Here is a 21,815-nt window from a genome sequence, read left to right as displayed (position 1 = left end):
TGGAGTAATGCTGGCAAACTTCACTCAGGAACATAAGAAATCAGCCATGTGTCATAGAAGGAGGGGAGCCCTGTTCCTGGCCACTGAGTGTCATTTTGCTCCTTCTCTGCCCTCACCTCCAGCAAAAATCCAATTGCTCATGTTGAGCTTCTAGTTTATTCTGATATCTGTGCAATTTTATTATTCTAGCAGTCATTTAACTTCAGAAAATTGAAATAACTTTGAAGGAGAGAGAGAGGGCTTTTCTTTTCTTTTTTTTTTTTTCTTAACAACAAAGCAGCCTAATGTTTGCTTCTGAAATAGAAAAACATGTTTGATTATAAAACCCAATCTTGGATAAAACAGTAGGCTTACTTTGACCAGGTAAAAAGCAGTTTTTCAAACATGAAGAAAATGAGTAATTTTTCTGAGATATTTTTCCTCTCTTAAACACACACACACACACACACACACACACTCTCACACCTCTCTCCCTACCATTCTCCCTTTCCCAAAAAGCACACCCTATTCCTATACATCCTCAGAAGTAGAGAATGCAGTTACTCTCAAAATCTCCAAAGAATTTACTAGTAGTAAAGCTCCAGTTAAGTCTCTCCACTGTTTGGTTACAGGGTTTTTCATTCTGTCCAAAGCTGATTGAAGGTCTTGTAAAACATCTCTGTAGCTATTTCCATAGTGAGCACTCCAATTATAGAGAAAATCATAGGCAGGTTTCCACATCATCTACAAAGGGAAAAAATAAACTTGAATAGCATGGAAATAAAACAGACAGGAAAATAGAAGCCTTTTAAAAATGTTTAAGACCTCTTAAGACTTAACATGGAATACCAATTATACACGGACTTATTTGATGTCATAAGAAAGAGGGTTTAATAACCATCAGTTCTTTGTTATATTCCTGTTTCTAAAGCTAAAGATTTTTAAAACAGTGACTATAAGTATTTTTTTTCTTTTTTCTTGATGCATCATCTTATTGTTCTTTGCTTTGATGTTAAGATAAAACTCCTTGCACAATTTTTTGACAATAACAAATGTTACTACCATAAACTCTTAAGGTTAAATAAATGACTCTTATTATTATAAGTGTATGTGGTGAATTTTATGACACTACATATAATGACTTCTATAACGTATTTTACAGTTCTAATTCATTTTATTCCAGCAAGTCTATAAGCAAGGAAAATTGTAGCTTCATGATCAAGTCAAAATGAAAGCAAAAAAAAAGCTCTTTAGTTCAAAAATTGCTTCAATGTTACATTTTATGACCAAAGAAAGACCAATATTCAATGCTTCTTCACTTCGTTTTCTCTGCACCTGCCCACATCAATGATGTCATTGTTTCCATAGAAATAAATGTACGTCAAAGGAATACTTCACATACAAGTGCATATGTAATGGTAACCAAGGCAACCAGGCTCAGAGAGAATAGAGACAAAGGCAGATCAAATAAGACAAATGGAAGAATGCATACACACATAGACACACACACACACACAGTGTAATGACAAAACAGAAAAATGACATAATGAACCGTGCACTTACAATTGGAATATTTGGAATGTAAACTTCATTAATCACTACTTATTTGGGCTCACTAAACTAATTCAGTTATGATTCTATCACTTGAAAAACATAGGAACACAGACTGAACTAAATATTATGCAGAATTGCCCACTAAAAATAGTGTCCATTAACAGTAATATCACATGAAGTGGGACTTTGAGATGTCATTTTTCTCTTTCCTTCAATATCACCATATAATCTACAATTGAAGTGAAAACAATTAAAAGCCTAAATAAGAAGTTCCATTCCATTTTGGTTCAATCCACATAAAGTCTCAAAGTATAATTTGATACTATTTGTTGAGAGTGTCATGAACACCCATATGCCCACCTCTCTTGACAAAGCTCAATTCTGCAAAATAAAGAAAAAATAATTGTCAAGGTTATATCATATCAAGGTCTATGATACAGCAAAAAAAATTCATCTCAGATTTATCCTCATCAAGTTTTACCCTCACCAAACCTATTGATAAAGAATTGTATCTTTCACCACTGACAGACTATGAATGGGCTACCCTCTCACTTATTTATCTGAAGACTTACATTGAAATCAAACTTCTCAAAGTATAGGTCATCACTTGCAGATCATCAATGGAAGATAAACTGAAACATATTAATAGAACCTTTTTGTTAGATTCAGTCTTCACTGTGACTGCTCAGATGAAAGGAAATGCTAGATAAATAGATTATTCTGTAGTGGGTTTATCCTGCCAATAAAAATCTCTGGAACCTATATTCTACATTGCATTCACTTAAAAGCCTCTGATGCTCTACTTGGTACATCATTTTTCAATTTGTCATGTATAGCTGAAAATAATGTATTTACAACTAATGCCTTCTAAGACTGTTCTAAGCCCCTTTGTTATTGAACCTGATCAGTGATGCATTTGGAAATATTTACGATAAATTATAACTGAGAACTTTTTGGTAACAAGGTGACAGCAAAGGAGATTAGCATAAAATATAGCAGAAAGTAGATGTATTTTAAAAATTGCAAATGGGTAATTTTGGGGTTGATCACTGCTGTGAGAATTTAAGTATCTTTGTAGTTAGAAGTGGTCAAAATGGCCTCTCTGACTTTCCTAGGTAGAAAATCTTGCTGCAGCACTATGAATTGCTATGTATAGAAAAGCCCTGAGGCACACTCAATCATGAAGCATCTTCTCAGTGATGCTGGGAGTAGGAAATACACCCAGGTGATGCATAAATTAGAAGCTACAGATTCAGGAAAGATCCAATGATACATCTACTTAGGCACTTAGGCAGAGTGCTATCTATATAAACCCCTCGAATTTGCCAATTTGTACTAATCGCAGAACATGCACTCAGCTCTTGCAATTCAGAGGCATTTGGATAGATTGCCGAGTCCTGAACCCTAATTAATACTTCTGAAACTATAAAGAGATTTCCTAGGAGTCTCCTGGATTAGTTAGAAATGCAAGGAGGGGCATTTCCCTAAAATCATGTGAAATCCCCTGGAGTCTAAACCATAATCTGTTTAGAAATGGGAACAATAGCTTTGGGACGAAAACAGCCAGGCATTGGTAAACTTCATGATTGGTACTAAAATATGAGTATATTTTGCATATGATTTTTGTTGCTCACTGCAACAAACTAAACCTGCCTATTTCTTCAGTGTAAAATCTGATCTGCCATGTATAAAAATCACTGATAGCTGTCAACACAGATAACACAGAAATGCTCTCATAGCCCCTGAGCAAGGATGATACACAAATTCATGAAGGTTCCATATTTTTTTTGCAGGTAAATTGATGGCATTGTAGAAGATAATGCTAAGTGAATTTAGCCAACCCCCCTCCCCCCAAAAAAAAATGCCGAATGTTTTCTCTGATATAAGGAGGCTGATTCATAGCCAGGTAGGGAGGGGGATCATGGAAGGAATAGATGAACTCTAGATAGGGGAGAAGGGTGGGAGGGAAAGGGAAGGAAGAGGGAGTTAGCAAGGATGGTGGAATGTGATGGACTCATTATTCAAAGTACATGTACAAAGATATGAATTGGTGTCAACATACTTTATAGACAACCAGAGATATGAAAAATTGTGCTGTATATGTGTAATAAGAATTGTAATGCATTCCACTGTCATTTATTTTTTTAAAAAATGAAGAAAAAAAGAAATTAAAAAAAGAAATGCTCTCACAGTACAAATACAGCAAAAAAATATTCAAAATACTGTTCAAAGTCACTGTTCATTAGTTAGTTTACTTATTAAATCAAGATTGAGTTCTTAGCAGTACAAAGAATCTTGTTACAGCAAGGAATAAAATGATGACTAAAGCATGGCTCTTGCTTTTAGAAACTTATATCATAGGAGAGAGACAGATACTTGCACAAACACTGACTCAGTGGGAGGACAGACAAGACTTGGTAGTCAACAACAGTTAGAAAAAACTAAAGAATTACTATAATTTTAAAATTAATGGGAGAAAAAAAGAAGACCATCCCATTGGCTGAGAGACAAGATGTTGCAATGGAAATAAAGATAGGTTTTGGTATGGATCTTGTAACTGTATCTGAGTTCCACTGCTTATGGAATGGGTTAACTTGAATTAATTAATCAAATTAATTGAGCTTTGAATTTATTAAATCCATAAAATATGAATAATAATCCCCATGTCTTATGTTCACATGAAGGCAATTCATAAAGTTTCTGATATATGGTGTTAGGGTTTGGGTGTGAGGTCTCCCCCAAAATCTTATGTGTGAGAGAACGCAAGAATGTTCAAAGGCGAAATGATTGAGTTATGAGGGCCTTAACCGAGTCACTGAATGAATCCCCTGATGGGATTAACTGGGTGATAACTAAAGGTGGGTAGGGTATGGCTGGAGGAAGAGGGTCATTGGAGGCGTGCCTTTGGGGTATATATTTGGTATCTGGAAAACGCAGTCTTTTTCTCTACTTTCTTATCGTCATGTGAGACGTTCCCCTCTACTACTCTCTTCTGCCATGATGTTCAGCCTTACCCCAAGCCCTGAGAAATAAAGCTGGCCATCTGTGGACTGAGACCTCTGAAACTCTGAGCCACCAAGTAAACTTTTACTCCTCTATAATTGTCCTGGTCAGGTCTATAGCAGCCAAAAAAAAAAAAAAAAAAAACTGACTAAAACATGTGGTTTGAATTTAATGCTTTCTAGTAGGATGTGGAAGAAAGTGAATATGCTTTAGTGGGGGCTTCTTATCTGTTGAAGCCTAGTATTACCCTTATTGAATGTGAGATAATGGAGGGAAGTTATATGGTAAGAAATTAGAACGGGGAAATAAACCTTTGACTGCTCTGTGGAGGTTATCATCCATCATGCTACAGGAATGGAGAAAAGTGTGCAAGCAGAGGGACACACCAAATAAGAAAATAAAGGGATGAAACTTCTAAGCCTAACCAAGTCTATAGTTAGTGGATACAATAAGACACAGAAAGCAAGAGAACAATGGTGAGAGGCTAGAGTTGGAGTGATGGAAAATGATGCCAGGTCTTTCATGTTGCAAAAGGCAGCAACTAACAGCATCCCAAGGAGGATATCCAATGATTTACAAGAACCAGTTCACACAAGCTCCCCATGACTGATCACTCACATAGCCCCCAACTCCATGTGACATCACATTGTTAGGCCTAAATCACTCATGTTGGGAGTAGTCAAGCCATGGAAATTAACAAAAGCTATAAATGAGAGCATTTCCCTCTTGGAGAACTGGGTATGCAACATTTTACCACCAAACTACAGAGAATATCCCTTTTTCTGTAATCTCCTTCACTACTGATAATGTAAAGTGATGTGAAAATATAAAGAAAAAATTAGAAAACTCAAGATTGTTCAGTTGTCTAACCTTTGGAAACGTTGGCGAAAGCAGTTTGAAGAGGATGAGTGCAGAGCATACTAGAGATATGATCAAGCAGCAAATAAATTAAAGTCACAGAATAAAGATGTCACATTTGACAGGAGGCTGAGACAGGAGGACTGTGAATTCAAAGCCAGCTTCAGCCACTTAGCGACGTCCTAAGCAACTCAGTGAGACTGTCTCTAAATAAAATACCAAAAAAAGGGCTGGGGATGTGGCTCAATGGTTGTGTGCCTCAGGCTTCCATCCTCAGTACCAAAAAATAAATAAAAATAAAAGGAAGTCACATTTGAAATTTGAGTGTTGAAGGAAAAATGAAAGAGAGGAAGAGGAGGAGGATCAATGGAAAATAGGGGGATTTTTAATAGGAAAAAATCTATAAAAAGTAAATTTTATATAGAAAGGAGATTTTGGTTTGAATTATAACTCTGCTGGATGGAAAACTTAGGGTTATTGTGGATTAAAGTGGAACATATACAAAATACACAGGAAAAATGGTTAACTTTCTTTAGGCATGAACACAAACATAGAAATTAAGATTATTATGAAGTCGGGGTGAATAATTAGAAGGACAAGTATTAAGAGAAATTGAGAAGGAACAAAAGCATATGTCAATATTTATTGCTGATAAAAATACTAAATTTCATTATTTATGTTTTCCCTTAATGAGAAAATATCTGCCTGGTGTGGAAAATACAACTTTTTCAAAATTGAGTTTGCCTTAACAAAGATTAATAAAAACCCAGCTTTCATGAATGCAATAATCTAATGGTTTGGGGATTTTTTGTTTTGTTTTGTTTTTTGTCTTTTCTGGAATGGATAAGTCACATTTGGATTCAAGTCCTTAAATACTTAAACTTTTATTTCTTAAGTCTTTCTTATTTTTTTCTAGTTTTCTTGCTAAAATAATCACATACTATCAAACGCAAAAACACAAGAGATAACTTTGATATATTAACCAACCATAAACTCTGTGAAATTTTGTTCAAGAATACATATCACTACATTTTATGATACATTAAAGAGAAAATAAATTTATCATCTCTAGAAATGTTGGAAGGAATAAAATGGGTAGAATAAATAATTTTCTTTCCAGATTAACCTAAGTCCTATAAAAGCTGGAAATGAGTTGTGAACTGCTAAGATCTCTTCCAGGTTTATGTTATATTCTGTATTTTAAAAGTAGTTTTTCTGCTCTTGCTTAATATGATTAAGGAAAGATGCAGAAATTCTGTATTCATCTCTCAACAATTCAAAAGGAAAGCATGCTTTTGTGAGTTTTTGTTGAGTTTTTCTTAACCACAAAACAAATTATCTCAGCATTCTCATCTCAATCAGAAATATATAAATATTGGATACATAGGCTGCCTTCTTAAGTCTCTAAGATTTTTAATGTTAATCTTATGGTGTTATGGATTCACCCTTGAATACAAAGCATGAGGCTGATAAAAGCAGAATTGTTCATTTCTCATCTCTGTGCAGTGATTCCCTTCTATAAAGGGCAGTATCAGTAATAATTTAGTCTATCAAGTTGAGCAGTTTTACAAAGTCTCAGCTTTTTTGTGCAAGGAATATATCTTCCCTTTGATTTATCCTCTCAGTATTTGGGGACAAAGTAAAAGATAAGGGAGCAATGGAAAAGTAATATGTGGGATGCCAAAAGAAATGAAACGGGATTAGAGACAAAAATAAAGTTTTCCATATTTAGAGTGCTTATTCCCAGAAGCCAATAAGACTTATTAGATAAATGCACTAGAGGATGAATGTGGCATGAATAAAAGCAATTCGGATGTAAGCATAGCATTCTATGTCTTTTTTTTTAACTCATAAAATATAAATAGCATAAATAAATGTAATTGATTTTAACTACCTTTTAACTACCTTTGGATAATTACATTTTGCCACATTCATGGATTAATAATCCACCTACCTTCCTCATAAAATTATAGGAGCAACATTTCATTTTAAGTACCATTAGCTGAAGAAGTATTAAGGCAAGCGTGCCTTCTTAATGATTATTACATGACTTCTGTCTTAAGGACATCATTTACAGTATACACGTAGGCTTTATATCACCTGCAATTAGTAATTATATAAATGTTATTGAAGATAAGGTTGCTGTCGTTTTCAAAAGAGAGAAGAAGCTGAAATATTGGTCTGATGCTTAGCTAGATGTTGGAATTCCTTGTATTTAAATTCTCTAGTAATAGACCTTGATAAAGAAAACCTAAAATCAAAATCAAACATTATTACATCTAAGTCCATTTAAAAATATACTTAAAATATTGACCCTACTATGGTTATTATTTCTATTCATTTTTCAGTGTGGTAATGACACATGATATAGAATTAAATAAAAGGCCACTGGAATAATATGTATTAACAAAGAATTCCATTCCTTTTTTCTTTCTTCCATCATTCCAAAAAGCCAAGTATAATTTTGAAACTGAAGATAGCAGCAACAAGTAAAGAATTGTACAAAGTAGATGACAATTATCTAATATAATTGTGTCTAATTTCCAGCTTGAACAATGAAGATTTGAGAGATTATTCTATACATTTTACCATCGTTAGGTGAATTTCCATATAAGACTTTTCTCTTCTTTAAGAAAATGAAACTATGTTTTTCATTGCAAAAAAAAAAAAAAAAAAAAGCAGCAAAAAAGGGATATAAATACCAAGGCTAGAACTAAGCCAGGTCCAGATATAGAACCAGACAATTCAATATCCCTGTAAGCAGACTCAGGAATTACACATAAGCCAGAAAAACATATTATTCTAAGGACATTCTTATTACCTTTTGCAACAGAGATTTTCCAAGGAAAATTAAATGTTCAGCCCATAAGAAAAAGCTAATCAGCCAAGACATTTTCTCATTTTTTTCCATGCATTAACGTTCTGCCAGTTTCTCAGACTGCTTGAAATTATTGCTGACTTTTTCCTCACCTGCATTCTTTCTCAATCGTATTACTAAAATATTTTATTCTCTTTTACAAAATCACTCACTATCATAAAGTGGTCAAATTCACCTTTTCCTCTTCATCAAAATAACAGGTGCTACATATTTAGTCATTACAATATACAATGCTGCAGTCCGGCTGGGCAAATAACCGGGAGATGACAAGCAACTTGAAGGTTGAAGCGGGGACTGCTTTATTGCAGGGAAACTCAGCAGGAACTGAGCGTGAACTCAAGGTAGCGGGCACCCTAGGTAGCAGGAGCTGCTTTATTGCGGAGCAGCAGAGGTATATGTACCTAACTGATTACACACAGCTTGACTCAATTAGCATCATCCAGATACAGCAATCAGCCAATAAGGAATCTCCACCATCTTAATGGCTCTGTGGCGTTGCCTCACAAACCACTCCTCCTGGCAAACTGCCAGGCGCCATCTTGACTTATTTGCGATCCCCAACAATGCAAAGTGATTGTCACAAATATTTTTATATATTAACTCATTTGATCCTCAACAAAAATTTGACATCTGATAAATAAGATAATATTATCCACCTAATTTTACTAAAAAATAAAAAAAGTCCTACAAAATCACTTGCTCAATGTTCTAGGATAACACTTTGGATTGGGAATTCAGGCCAGGAAGCTTAATCTCTATGATTTGGAAGTCATTCAATACTCTCCTGCATTGACCCCATCATATGTGCCAACCACATCTCCCAATGATTATTAAGGCAAACCCTCACATCTTCTCTTCATTGGTCTCTAGAACTGACTAATTTCCAGAAATTCTGAATTCTCAATCCTCTCCAATTATTTGAATGTTCCTCATCCTTTAGAACTAGGACATGTCCCCTGATTGTTCCTGGCAACTTTAATCTTTTCTAAATCCAATAATTCATCATTATCATCATCAACCTAGCACGCTAGTTAGGACTTTGTATAAGACAAAGTGGATTTGAATTTTATCTATGTAACTTAACAACCATGTAACTCTGGGTAAAATTATACAAATGTGCTCAAACTTATTTTGTATAGGCATAAATGGGATTGTAATAATGTATTCCTTACAAAGTTTGTTGATAGAAATGAGACATTGTAATTAAAAAGCTCATAATGATTAACAGACATCCAGTAATAGTCAATAAGTTGTAACTATTATCATTCTCATCTACTAATATATTTCTTTAAAAACTTGTTATTTAAATATTGACAGTTTATCCCAATTCCCAAACCAATGTTCAATTCAGCTTTCTTTTTTTTTTTTAAAGAGAGAGTGAGAGAGGAGAGAGAGAGAGAGAATTTTTAATATTTATTTATTTTTTAGTTCTCGGCGGACACAACATCTTTGTTGGTATGTGGTGCTGAGGATCGAACCCGGGCCGCACGCACGCCAGGCGAGCGCGCTACCACTTGAGCCACATCCCCAGCCCAATTCAGCTTTCAATAGAAAAAAAATTTCATTTTTTATTCTGTTGGTGATTTCTGTAGTTCATAAACCAATGGTGAGAACTGAGAGACCCAGAAAACATGCTAAGTATATCACTGATTAAAACATTGAGGGCATAGATACAAGGGAACAATGCTAAACAAGTGGGAAGAATTCCATGAAGAAACTTTCATTCACTTAATAAATAAATAAAATTAACTATTTGAAGATCATCTACTTTCAAGTCTTTAATGTAGACCTAGAAAAAAGTGCCATGAACAATCCAGTTGCCAGTCAGAAAATGAAAAGGAATAAAGAATGCTCCTAAATGATACAAAAGAGAGTCACACCTGCATTGACTAATTAAAAATACACCTTTGTGTGCTGAGTGGTTTCTAAGATGGATAAAATATTATGATTAGGAACATTGGCTTCCCTGGTCTTCCACAGGAAAGATGGCTTAATGTGGTACATCAGATGAAGCATCCTCCAGAAGCATATCGGTGCCTTTGCTTGAGGTGGCACTCAGTGGGCTAAGGGGACTTCAAATTTGTACTGAACCTTATGGAAGGAGCATTTTCTTTATTGTTAAGCAGGTAGCCAATGGAAAAGTGTTATACAAAAATTATTGCTATATATGATAACATTCTCCAGGCCTATTAATATTTTAGCACAAGTTGGGCATGGTGGTGCACACATGTGATCCCAGCTGCTCAGGAGCCTAAGGCAGGAGGAGGCCAGCCTTGGCAATTAGCAAATCCCTGTCTCAAAATAAAAGATTAAAAATGGGCTGGGGATGTGGCTCAGTGGTTAAGTCCCCCTGGGTTGAATCCCTAGTACCAAAAAAGAAAAAAAAAAAAAAAAAAGATTAGCACAGAAATTCCCCAAATCCCTACCACTTTCCCTTGTAAAATCCAACTTTAAAAAAATAGTCTATTTTTCTAATACTTTATTTACTTCTCTATATTTAAATCTCTAAATATCCTCAGAAAAACTTCAGTGAATTTGCACTAAATTTTTCGGAAAAACCTTGGCAAGTGTTACATCTTTTTATAGTATTAACAGGCTGAAATACCTGTACAGTTTTCCAAATAAATATTCTGAAAAATGTATTTTGCATATAATCAGATTCTAAGCTTTATAGTTTTGTTTTTATGTAGGAATTATAATGCCATTAGAGAAGTTGAGTAATATTTCTTAATTTTAAGTTTGGGAGATGCTTAATTTAAAAAATGCCAGCCTTATATGTCTCCAAAGACAAGATTTTTCTTCTTGTTGCTAAAAGCTTATGTTGTTATTAAAAAACTTAATTTTCAAAATATTTTCAGAACCCCTGCCTGGTATATATTTGTCCATTAAACACAATAAAGATAGAACAAAGGTAAGAGAGAGAAGTTGAAAAGAAGACAAAAATCAGTGAAAAATCCCAAGTAAGGGCACTGACACACTTGGAGGGCAATTTTGGAGAATCTACCCCTATGAAGTGAAATAAAGGAAACAGAAGTAGCACCGGAATCACTAACCTGGATTCCTCCCTGTCCTAATACTGGTTCCTTCCTTCTGCATCCCCTACTTGGAACTAATAACTGTGTGTTCTGAAATCAACTACTTGAATTATGAATGGATCATATTTAAGAATCAACTCCTTCCAAATAAAAAACCTTTTACAGCTATATTTGGTTAGGGGGAAAGAAATTAGCATAACAGGTTTTTTGGAATGGCTTTAGTTTATACACCATGGATTTTTCTAACTCTTTAATAACATGTTCAGAGTGAAGATTGTTAGTATTAATCACAAGAAACTGAACTATAGCCCCTAGGAGAACAGCTAGGGGCTTTCCTCTTTGCTTCTGAGTATGCATCAGCCCTAGGCACAGACTTAGACATTTATGATTTGGGCTATGCAAAAGTAAATAATGGAAAAGTGTGCTGTTGGTTGGTTCCCATCAAGATTGGGGGAAGACAAACTATAAACAATTAGAAAGAAGCCAGATGCTTAAGGAGGCTGATAGAATAAATAACTTTCCAATTATTCTCAAGAAAACTCTTTAAAAATAGAGTATTAAGAAAAAAAGAGGGGGAAAAAAAGGTTGTGCTTTCAATAAGACAACTTTTTAGTCAGTGAAATGAAATATTGAAATCTGAAGAGCACATTCCTCATAATATTGTTTTTTTCCCCTTTGTAATGACTTTTGGTCTTTTGTCTCATCTACTAAACACTTATGTCCATTTCATGCAAGGCACTTGATACTACAGTATCAGAAATACCTGTACAGTTTACAGAGATAAATGTAGTTTACGAGGGGAAAATAAGTCTTCAGTTCTTAGCTCCTCCTGGCTAAAGTGATTTGGAGTCCCTGATGGAGACCCAGGCTCCAGGAACTTGGAAGCTGGACTACTGACACTTTCTGCAGCTGTTGGGATTCTGATAAGGAGTTCTGTCGTTTTTACTCTTTGTGGAAAGGTTTCTTTGTCCTGATAACCCAGCTAGAATAGTTGTTTCACAGAAAAAAAAAATTACCTCAAAACCTTAATAATGAACTCTATGCCCCCAAAGGAGGTGGAGAACATACATTTTGCTTCTACCAGGTCAAATTTAATATAATAGAGAATATTTTCTTAAACTTCAGTATCTTGAAATGCTTCTCATTTGAAAGATACAGAATATTTTATGTATGCTCATCACTGGAATATTTGTACCCAGCTAATCCATGGATGTGGTCTGATGTTGATTGCATTTTCTTTACATGTTCTGCAACTTTTCACTATTAAATTAGACATATAAAAAAAAAAAATCTCACCTCGGCAGCAACATCTCCAGTTTTTCCACAGTGAGGAATTTCATATGCCTCCATTTGTTGCTTGGTGAGTCTTACTAACTTTTCAGCAAGTTCCCTCCAGCCTTTTCCAAGTTTGACAGCTGAAGTCAGAATAACAGCTTCTTGGAGAAGATGCACTACCAACCCTTGACAGTCGATCTTTAGTAGAGCCTGTGGCAGCAATTATATATCATAATTAAAAACAACTCATTTTGATTTTTTCCTTTCAATTAAAATTTTTATTACTTATTCTAGAAACTGGAGTCCTTCTTTTCACCACACATATAACTAAGTTTTCTGAAACCTAAATATTTGATTCAGCAATTCAACACACATACTTAGCACGTGTGAGGTTCTGAGTTCAATCTCCAGCACTCTTCCTCCCACAAGAGTCTAAAATTTCCCAGAATCATGCCTATTGCATATGAATCAGGTACTCCGGCTTGGAACAAAGCTAATGACATTTATAAATTTTAAAAATAACCAAATACCTCCCTCCAGTAATGTAATTGTGTTAAATATAAACCATAAGGTATTAAAGATAAAACAGAGTCTTCTACATGCAAAATGGAAAACCACCACTCTTTCTTCCTTTTTAGGCATCTGAACTTTTTCACTCACCATGTATGTTTCAAACAATTCTGTAAGTTGCTGTTCTGCTTTGAATACACTTTTAAAAATGTGATTATATCTATGTATTCTCTTATCTGGTCAAATAAGCAAAAAAGAAAGACAACAACAACAATAAAGTATTTAGCAGCTTCTCATTACTTAGTGGCACTTGGAACCTTTATCTACAAACACAGTATAATAAGTACAAATGAATGACCAAATTAGGTAACTACTGAAGTTGACAAAGTGTGTTTATTCTCATGTAAATATACACATAGAAGGGCCGCCTGTGGTTTTCTACAGAGACTAGACTAAGCCCTGCATTTCTACTGAGAAATTACAGCCTCAGTGAGAAGCAATCCAAGTCAGCAGGACCCTGCAGGACTTTTAGTAATGTGGAATGGCTTTACCGCTCCACAGTCCAGTTGTTGTTATTTGGTTTTTTAGCAAAAAGAATCTTTTTGCTTGAAGTCATAAAACCTGAGTTTAAAATCTGTCTCCACAAACTATAAGACTTCAAATGAATTATTCAATAGAATTTTCTATGTAGCCATAGAAAATAATGATTTAAAAATGGATATAGTGTTAATACCACTGTCCAATGATTAATAAATATGAAGATTAAATCAGATGCTGAAGGACTTCACAGAGTGTCACGTATATAAGGATAGCCACTCTTTAATTTCCTAATCTGGCCAGTTCTCCAAATTTATATACAGTCCAAGGGGGGGGGGGGGAGGAGTGTGTTTGTTGTACAAAGAAAGACTGAAGAGACAAGAATGTGCTCTCACTTTACACTCACTCACTTTCCTGTGAGATGACCTAGCTTATGCCTTCATTCAGGAGTCCTGAATCCTGCATAGGCACTATAGGAGTTTAAGAGCTCCCTTGGGACCTACTTGTATGAATGGGTTCTCCACCAGAATTTTCTATGTAGCCATTCAAAATACTGTATTAATTATCATACTCCCAAAATGCCCAGGTATGAGTAGGCTTAAATTTTTAGGTCATTGGGCCAATATGACTGAGAGTTCCACTGAAGAGAGAGAGAGCAATTTCAATTCAAACTTTTGTCAATACATACTGAATGTGAAGCTCTGAGAGGTAACATGCTATTGCAAAATTCAGGTGAGCTTCCATCAGGCAGCATGGCCTCTAGCGTTCAGCCTCCAAAGGCCCAGATTAAGTGAGATTGCAGCATATCATAATAAAACTATCCACTTACCAAATGGATAGTGGGCCTTTTAAACTTTAACTACTCTTGGTATCATTTTAGAACCATCAAAAATATTGAAGGGGAGGAAAAGTTTTTTTTAATATTTATTCCTTTAATATATAAATTATTGTTAATGTCACACACTAAATTTCTTCTCTAATTATTTTTCCTCATTTTAAAACTTATTTTTTAATTGTAGTTGGACATAATACATTTATTTTATTTATTTTTATGTGGTGCTGAAGCTTGGACCCAGGGTTTTGCATATGCTAGGTGAGCACTTTACCGCTGAGCCACAACCCCAGCCCCCCTTTTTTCCTCCTTTTATACTTTAAAACTTTACTCCTCTGTTATGAACCCCCTTGGATAATCTCACTCATCTCCTATAGGGCACCATTTTTCATTGTTATGTGTCATGTCATTGTTGTTGTTATTTGTTTAGTACACACTCCAACACATGTACCTATACAAACTTTTTTTTCTACACACAAACACACATATAGCTTTGTTTCAAGAGGGTATTAGCTATCATCATTATTGTTTATAAATAAATAGTTCAATCATTTTTAGAAATATGGTCTTGATATTTTAACAAAATATTGAATTTCTACTTCAAAGACAAAACAATTCTTTATAACTCTCCCCTGAGCCTTCCACTGGGATGAATACCATGCAGAAAAATGTTGATCCTGAGACTCCTATTCAAATAGGATTTAGAATCACCAATATCATTGCTTGGGTTATAATGTATTGCACGAAGAAAAAAAAATGCTAAAGTAAAGGACATTGATTAAATATTTGAAAAAAGAAAAACACTGAAAAGTAGACCTCTAGCAATGGCCAGGTTAGTTTTGTTTAAGTTTGCTTTCACATTATGGAGCCATTCTGATATTTTAGGGCTATCTAAATATTTGAGAGAGGAAGAGAAGAAAATGTCTTATAAGTTTTAGGCCCAGCACAAACAGAACCTTTAATCTCCCTTTAAAAGATAATCTTTGGGGCCTTATTTTCTGAGAAAAAAATCACAATTGAATCTCAAATCTAAAAAACCCAATTGTATGATCTTTTAGGATCGGTTCTATGTTTGTTATGAAGTGACTTTGACTTATGTGAAGCTGCTTTTTAAAAAAATATATATTTCCCCTCTCACATGTTTGGTTAAAAGTTAATAAAATTATCTGTGGTAAATAAATTACTATGATCAAGCAATACTCACCACAGTAAGTTCATAAAGAAACTTCCTTGTATTTCTGTCTCCATGGCAATCTTCCTTTAGCTTCTTGACAACATAAGAAACCTTTTCTGATTCTTTGTCTGCTTGCATTTGATCAAAGTTTTCCAGTGCCAGATGAGAGTACCCCAGGACGCCGGCTAAAACTTTCCAGTCATAAACTTTTTCTAACACCAAGGTCAATACAACTGAGTATATATAAGTCAGTTTTTTAAAGGGCAGGGCAATTTGCTCAAGAAGATTCCTGGTTGTAAAGATACTATCAGACACAGACATGACTTGTTCTTTTGAAATCACCTTGACATTTTTGCAGTGCACAAGTCCAATCTTCCCTCTGAGGACTCCCACATACCATTCCTTCACTTTAGACTGCCCCATGGCCTTTACCTTACCTTCCCCAAGAAGAGCTATCGTGTCCCCTTTGAAATATTCCAGAAAGTAGTCAATCTTGCTTTGTCTGAGCACTGTCTTCAGGGTTACCCCATAGTTGGTAAAGTTCAATTTTTTATCTTGGAATGTGGGATATTTAACAAGCACTGATGAGAATAACGGCGTGGACTTGTCCTCTTTCTCCTTGTGCAGATAACCTGGCAGATTTGAGAGCCTTTTTAGGTTGGGAGCTGGATCAGGTGAAGTGATAAAGAACTGTGCAACTGGTCTACCATTAGGAGGCTCCACCTGAACACGGAAAACAAACAAGTGCATCTCTCTGCAGTCTACTAAAGAAAAGAAAACTGGTTGATGAACCACCTCACCTGATTCCAACTGCTTTTGTTTAATTTGTTTCCCATCTCCTTGCACTTTTACTTCAAAATTGGGATCACATGAAAACACGGAAATATTTAAATCCTGTGGCTTGTCAAGCAAAAACGAATGCCTTCCCCAGAGCTGAAATACAACAGGAGATGTGCTTTTTCCATCCTTTTTAATATCAGGGATTGTAAGCTTTCCTGGCATATAGCTATGTCCACAAACTGTGAAAATAGCAGTGAAATTGGGATGGATGTATTTGGGGCCATAAATTCCAATTGAGATCGTTTTGTGAATGTAATCCCAAATGGTAGCAGGTGGTGACTGAATAGCTTTAGGTTGTGCAGCAATCACTAGATACATCACCTTACTCAAGTCTACCAGCTTGACTTGGATGGTGTCTTTATAAACATAGCAGTTGTTTACTACTTTGAAAGGACCCTCTTTGACCAGGCTGTGTAAGCACACCATTTGTGTCATCACTTGGCTGAAAGGATCCTTTCTTACTTCAGCCCCAATTTTCATTTCTAACAAAACAGCTTCCATTGTATTAAGGTTGCTTAACATGATTTCCAACAGAGGGCTTACAGTGCATGAAAGATCATTATTAAGCATTTGTGGAGGATCAAGAAAAGCCCTTAGAGATACCTCTTGGAATTCTCCCACAGCTACATGACCTTGGGGCACATGGACAGTGATGTCTGACTCAGGTAACTGTACGGACCCTCCTTGGTGGTTGAGTTTACAAACTGTGATGGTCTCTGCAACTTGTGTTTGGGCCCATCCAGGACTCTGATTCATTGTATTCAAATCCAAGCAGGAGCGAGCCAATTGGCGTTGACTTAACCAAGCCATTTTATAAGCCTCCCGATCATTTTGAAGCCATTCTAAGTCTTGTGCTAGGATTTGGTCACAGTCTTGCATACTCTGATGAGTATTCGTGGTGTCACCTAAAATGCCCAGAAGTTCTAAAACACTTTGGGATCTTCCTGATTTCCTTAAGGGAGACTTGCTGAGCAACTGATGCACATCAAGTTCATCATCAGAGGAATCAAAAGAATTTCCAGTTTCAATTTCTCTTAAAAAAAGAAAAGGATCTTCTTTCAAAATGGAGATATTCTCTTTCTTCTGGTCATTTCTTAGCTGAGTGATATCATCCAGAAATGGGTTAGAAGCAGATAGTTCCTTCCAGAAGGGATTTGTAACTTTCAAAGCCTTGTCATCTTGAAGAGTGACAGCATCTGGCCCATTGTAAAGCAAGCCTGGGTCTTGCCATTCTTGTTATTTAAATAAAAATAAAACAAAACAAAAATAAGGTGGCAATCTGAGATACAACCAAGACTCATTATTCCCATAGCTTAAAAATTCAAGATTTACTTTTCATTTTGCTTTTTGCTCTCTAGTCTAGTAGCTGCCACAAACTTAATGTAAAATTTGGTCAAATTCTCATGTAATAAGAACAAGGAAAATTTCTGCCAAAGTATTTTGAGTAAAGGTAGAGTTATTTTATCTAAAGACATCATTGTACATAAACTAAACAAATATCAAACACTTCAGAGTGTAATACATTTAACACATTTCCTTGAAAATTACTTAGACTGGTATTCATTTTTGCCTTACTATTTTATGTTTCATCTTCCCAAAATGAACAAAATGAATTCAGTTATCTAGATTAGACATCATTAGACCCTACACAGTAGGTCTAATTTTATAAAACAATCCACTGTATTAGACAGGCAGCAAAAAATTTTTAGATTATTTTCTGAGAATGTTGTATTGATAAATTTTAATAACATTGAATTTGTATGTGAGAGAGAGGGAGGAAGAAAGAAGGAACATTGAAAAAATAGACCACTGTTGGATAGTATTTGAAGGAATTTGTTGAACTTTTGTGAACTTACAATGATATATTATTGCTTTGGAAACTGAGTGTTTTGAGAATTATAACACATTAAAATATTCATTTTCATAAAGAATTTCTATATATCCCACAATGTTGGAGACATTTTTTTAATGTTTAGAGTGAATTATACTTGGCCATTTCTAAGAAAATATTAGTAAAGAATCTGGGGACTTTGTGAAACTGGTGATAATCTGGAGGAAATGAAAGCCAAAATGGGCAATCAAATCATCCAAGTTTCTATAGGAAAAAAGAAAGAAAGAAAAGAATTCAAGTAAACTTCTTAACTTTTTGGTTTAATATTTGTAGAATGGTTATACATTAAAGTGTTATATATTAAAAATTAGAAAATAAAAGTAGTTTTTCTTTTATTTCTACACTGATTTTCAATCCAATGACTCTTAATTCTTAAAATTCATTTTTTTCTCTAGGATCAATTCCATTGTTTTCTGTCCTGGGAAGTTTTCTTAAATCCCTCCATCTTCCAAAGATCTCTTTTACCCCAGATTCATTCTATTTGTTGCCTATACTACTCATTTATTAATGATTTTTGCCTTTTTATAAAATTTATTATAATCTAATTATAAGCTGTACATTTTTGCATGTCTTCAATAATACTAAAACAATTCTGTGATAACAAGAGGATTTTATAATTCTTTTAATCTCCTGTAACAGGAGGTAGAACTTCAGGACTTATTGGTGGATTTTAGAAGTACACATTCAGTAGCTATTGATGATGGATCTGATTTACATACATGGAAAAATTACAATAGTCATACATTTCTGTACCTGTAATATTGCAATTTTTTGAGAGGTTTTCTCCTTCCATGTCAATCAAATTTCCTTCAACTCTACTTCGTGTAGTTCCTCCTGACCAAAAATGGGCTATTTCACAGATTACCATTTTCCCACCTAAAAGTAAATAGACATGTGTTTTTTGTAAGCATCCATATACACATTGGCAGAAGAAACAAATTCAAAATGGTAATAGATATTTAAATAGACAACTGCATTTAAAAATACTTTACATAAGTCTTCTACTTCTGGTAGGATAATGGACTAGATATGTATTATCATGCTGTTGAAAAATGTTCAGATTATGTATTATACCAACAAGGAAACCTGGAAATACATTACCGAGCCCATAAAAAAATGACTAAATGGAAACCCTAAGAACAACAAAAAAAAAGAATTGTAAGTTGAAATCTCAATAAATAGACCTTCTTAATATAATGGTTGGAAGACTAAATATACAACCTTGAAAATCCTCTCCCAAATTCTTCTCTATATTCAATGCAATTACCAGAAAAATCACATTATTTGTGTACACATGTGTAAGATTTTTTAAATTTTTTTAATTTTATTTTTAAATTAACAAATCAAGATCGTGTATATTTGTTGTATACAGCATGTTATTTTAAACCATCTTGTTCTGAAACATTGCTGCATCTGTAAACACTTAAGCTAATTAAATTTTTATACAGAAAAGCAAGGAGCAAATATTCAAGAAAATCCAGAAAAAGAGCATAATGGAAATAATGTGTGTTATCTATCATATATCAGAATTAATTTTAACTGTTCTGTAAGACAATGTGGAGACAGAACAGAAGTCGACTCAGGGCACAGAATGAAGATTCCAAAAGCAGACCTGCACTCATAAGAAAGCTTGTTATCTGGCAGAGGCCATGCAAAGCGGTGTGGAAGTAATGGATTTCTAATTAAATGATGATGATACAGTTGGTTGTACATGCTGAAAAGAAACTGCATCAATCACAACCTCATTTCACACACACACACACACATACACACACACACACACATACATACACACAAACACACACAAACACACACATACACTTACTCACACACACAAATCATTTCCAAGAGTTTTAGATTTCAAAATGTGAAGGAAAAAAAAACACTTTAGAATTGGCAAAGTAGAGAATGCCTCCTGAAAAGTATTTATTAAGCACAAACACATAACACGCACACACACAAAGGCAATCACAAAATGAAAAAATAAGAAATGTTGTTCAGTCAAAAGATATTGTTTACAAAAAGTAAAAACACAAGCCCAAAACTAGGAGAATTGACTTCCAAAGCACATGACTGATAAAGAATCACTTATTTGCATTCTAAAATAACAAAGACTCACAAAAATTAAAATTAAAACAATACTAAAGAAATTCCTTTAAAAAGATCTAAACAAGCATTTCTCAAAAAAGAAAACAAATGAAATATGTCCTATCTAATTGGTAATTAGATAAAGCCAAATAAAACCACATGAAACAAAATTACCACCTATCAAATTTACAAAACTTTTGAAGTCTGGCAACAACAATTATCAACAAAACTGCAAAGCAAAGAGAAATCCTATGCTCTCCTAGAAGAAGTACTAACAAGTACTTGGACAATAATCTGATATTATCTAGAAAAGATGTTTGCAAACTAGTACCCAGTAATTCTAATTCCAGTTATTTACTCTAGTCAAATTTTGTATATGCGCATAAAAAGAGATATTACAGATGAATGTTCATTATATTATGTTACCAGGAAACTGGTTTTTTTTTTCTTCTTCTTCTTCTTTATACCAGGGATTGATTGAGGATGCTTAACCACTGAACCACATCCCACTGAGCCACAACCCCAGCCCCCCAGCCATTCCACTTTTTTATTTTGAGATACAATCTTGCTAAGTTGCTTAGGCCCTGGGTAAGTTGTTGAGGCTGGCCTCAAACCTGCAATCCTCCTGCTTTAGCCTTCATAGTCTCTGGGATTATAGGTGTTTACCATCACACCCAGCCTAAATCATGGTATTTTAATACAACAGTGTACTTACTATTCAACAGATGAATCATAACTCAATGTATAAACACGTGCTAGATGCAGGATGCTCATTTGCTGAGACTCCACCTTCATCACATGTATGGTTTCCCTTAGTCCTGTGACAACGCGCAGAACTACATATTTAGCATCTGATTTTCAGGTGGAAAAACAAGTCTCAGCTGCTCAGCATAACTAAGCCACCAGGTCAAATGACAAGTGAATGACCTAGAAAAAAATTACTTGACTTATTTACATTATAGCTACCACACCCAGGTCATAGGCCTAACCCAGACTCAGGTTCCCAATGGTACATTCCAAGAGCACTCCACCTGCCATTTTACTTCCAAGGATGAGGAACACTCCTTTCCTCCTTTCTGTGCTGAGTTCTTAAACTCACCTCCCTTTTTTTTTTTTTTTTTTTTTTGGTCATTCTTCTTTCAAATTCTTGACTTTCATATTAAACAAGTCTATTTGATTTTTTAAAAATGTAAAATATTTTTTGGTATATGAGAAAATAATATATATTTTTCAAAATGAAAGAAAGGAGAGGTGAAGAAAGGAGAAGAGGAGGGAAGAAGAGGAGAAAAAGAAAGGGCAAGGAAGGGGAGGAGCATGTTTTGCAAACATGATGAATAAACAAAAATTATCTCATAAAGTTA

The 21,815-nt window shown here is 34.7% G+C and overlaps 1 protein-coding gene across 1 annotated transcript; it reads right to left on the bottom strand.

Annotated features, from left to right (window-relative positions):
• Positions 1-510: 510 nt before the first annotated feature.
• On the bottom strand, positions 511-19,234 carry MACC1 (MET transcriptional regulator MACC1; the record flags this gene model as incomplete). The annotated part of the gene is made up of 4 exons (XM_081285137.1): positions 511-723; positions 12,604-12,792; positions 15,666-17,707; positions 19,120-19,234. 4 exons carry the CDS (start codon positions 19,232-19,234, stop codon positions 511-513), a joined length of 2,559 nt encoding a protein of 852 aa, XP_081141263.1.
• Positions 19,235-21,815: the final 2,581 nt, after the last annotated feature.

This window comes from Spermophilus citellus (genome assembly GCF_964194105.1).
Source record: "Spermophilus citellus genome assembly, chromosome: 3".
NCBI lineage: Eukaryota > Metazoa > Chordata > Mammalia > Rodentia > Sciuridae > Spermophilus > Spermophilus citellus.
This window is presented reverse-complemented; position numbering and strand designations above follow the sequence as displayed.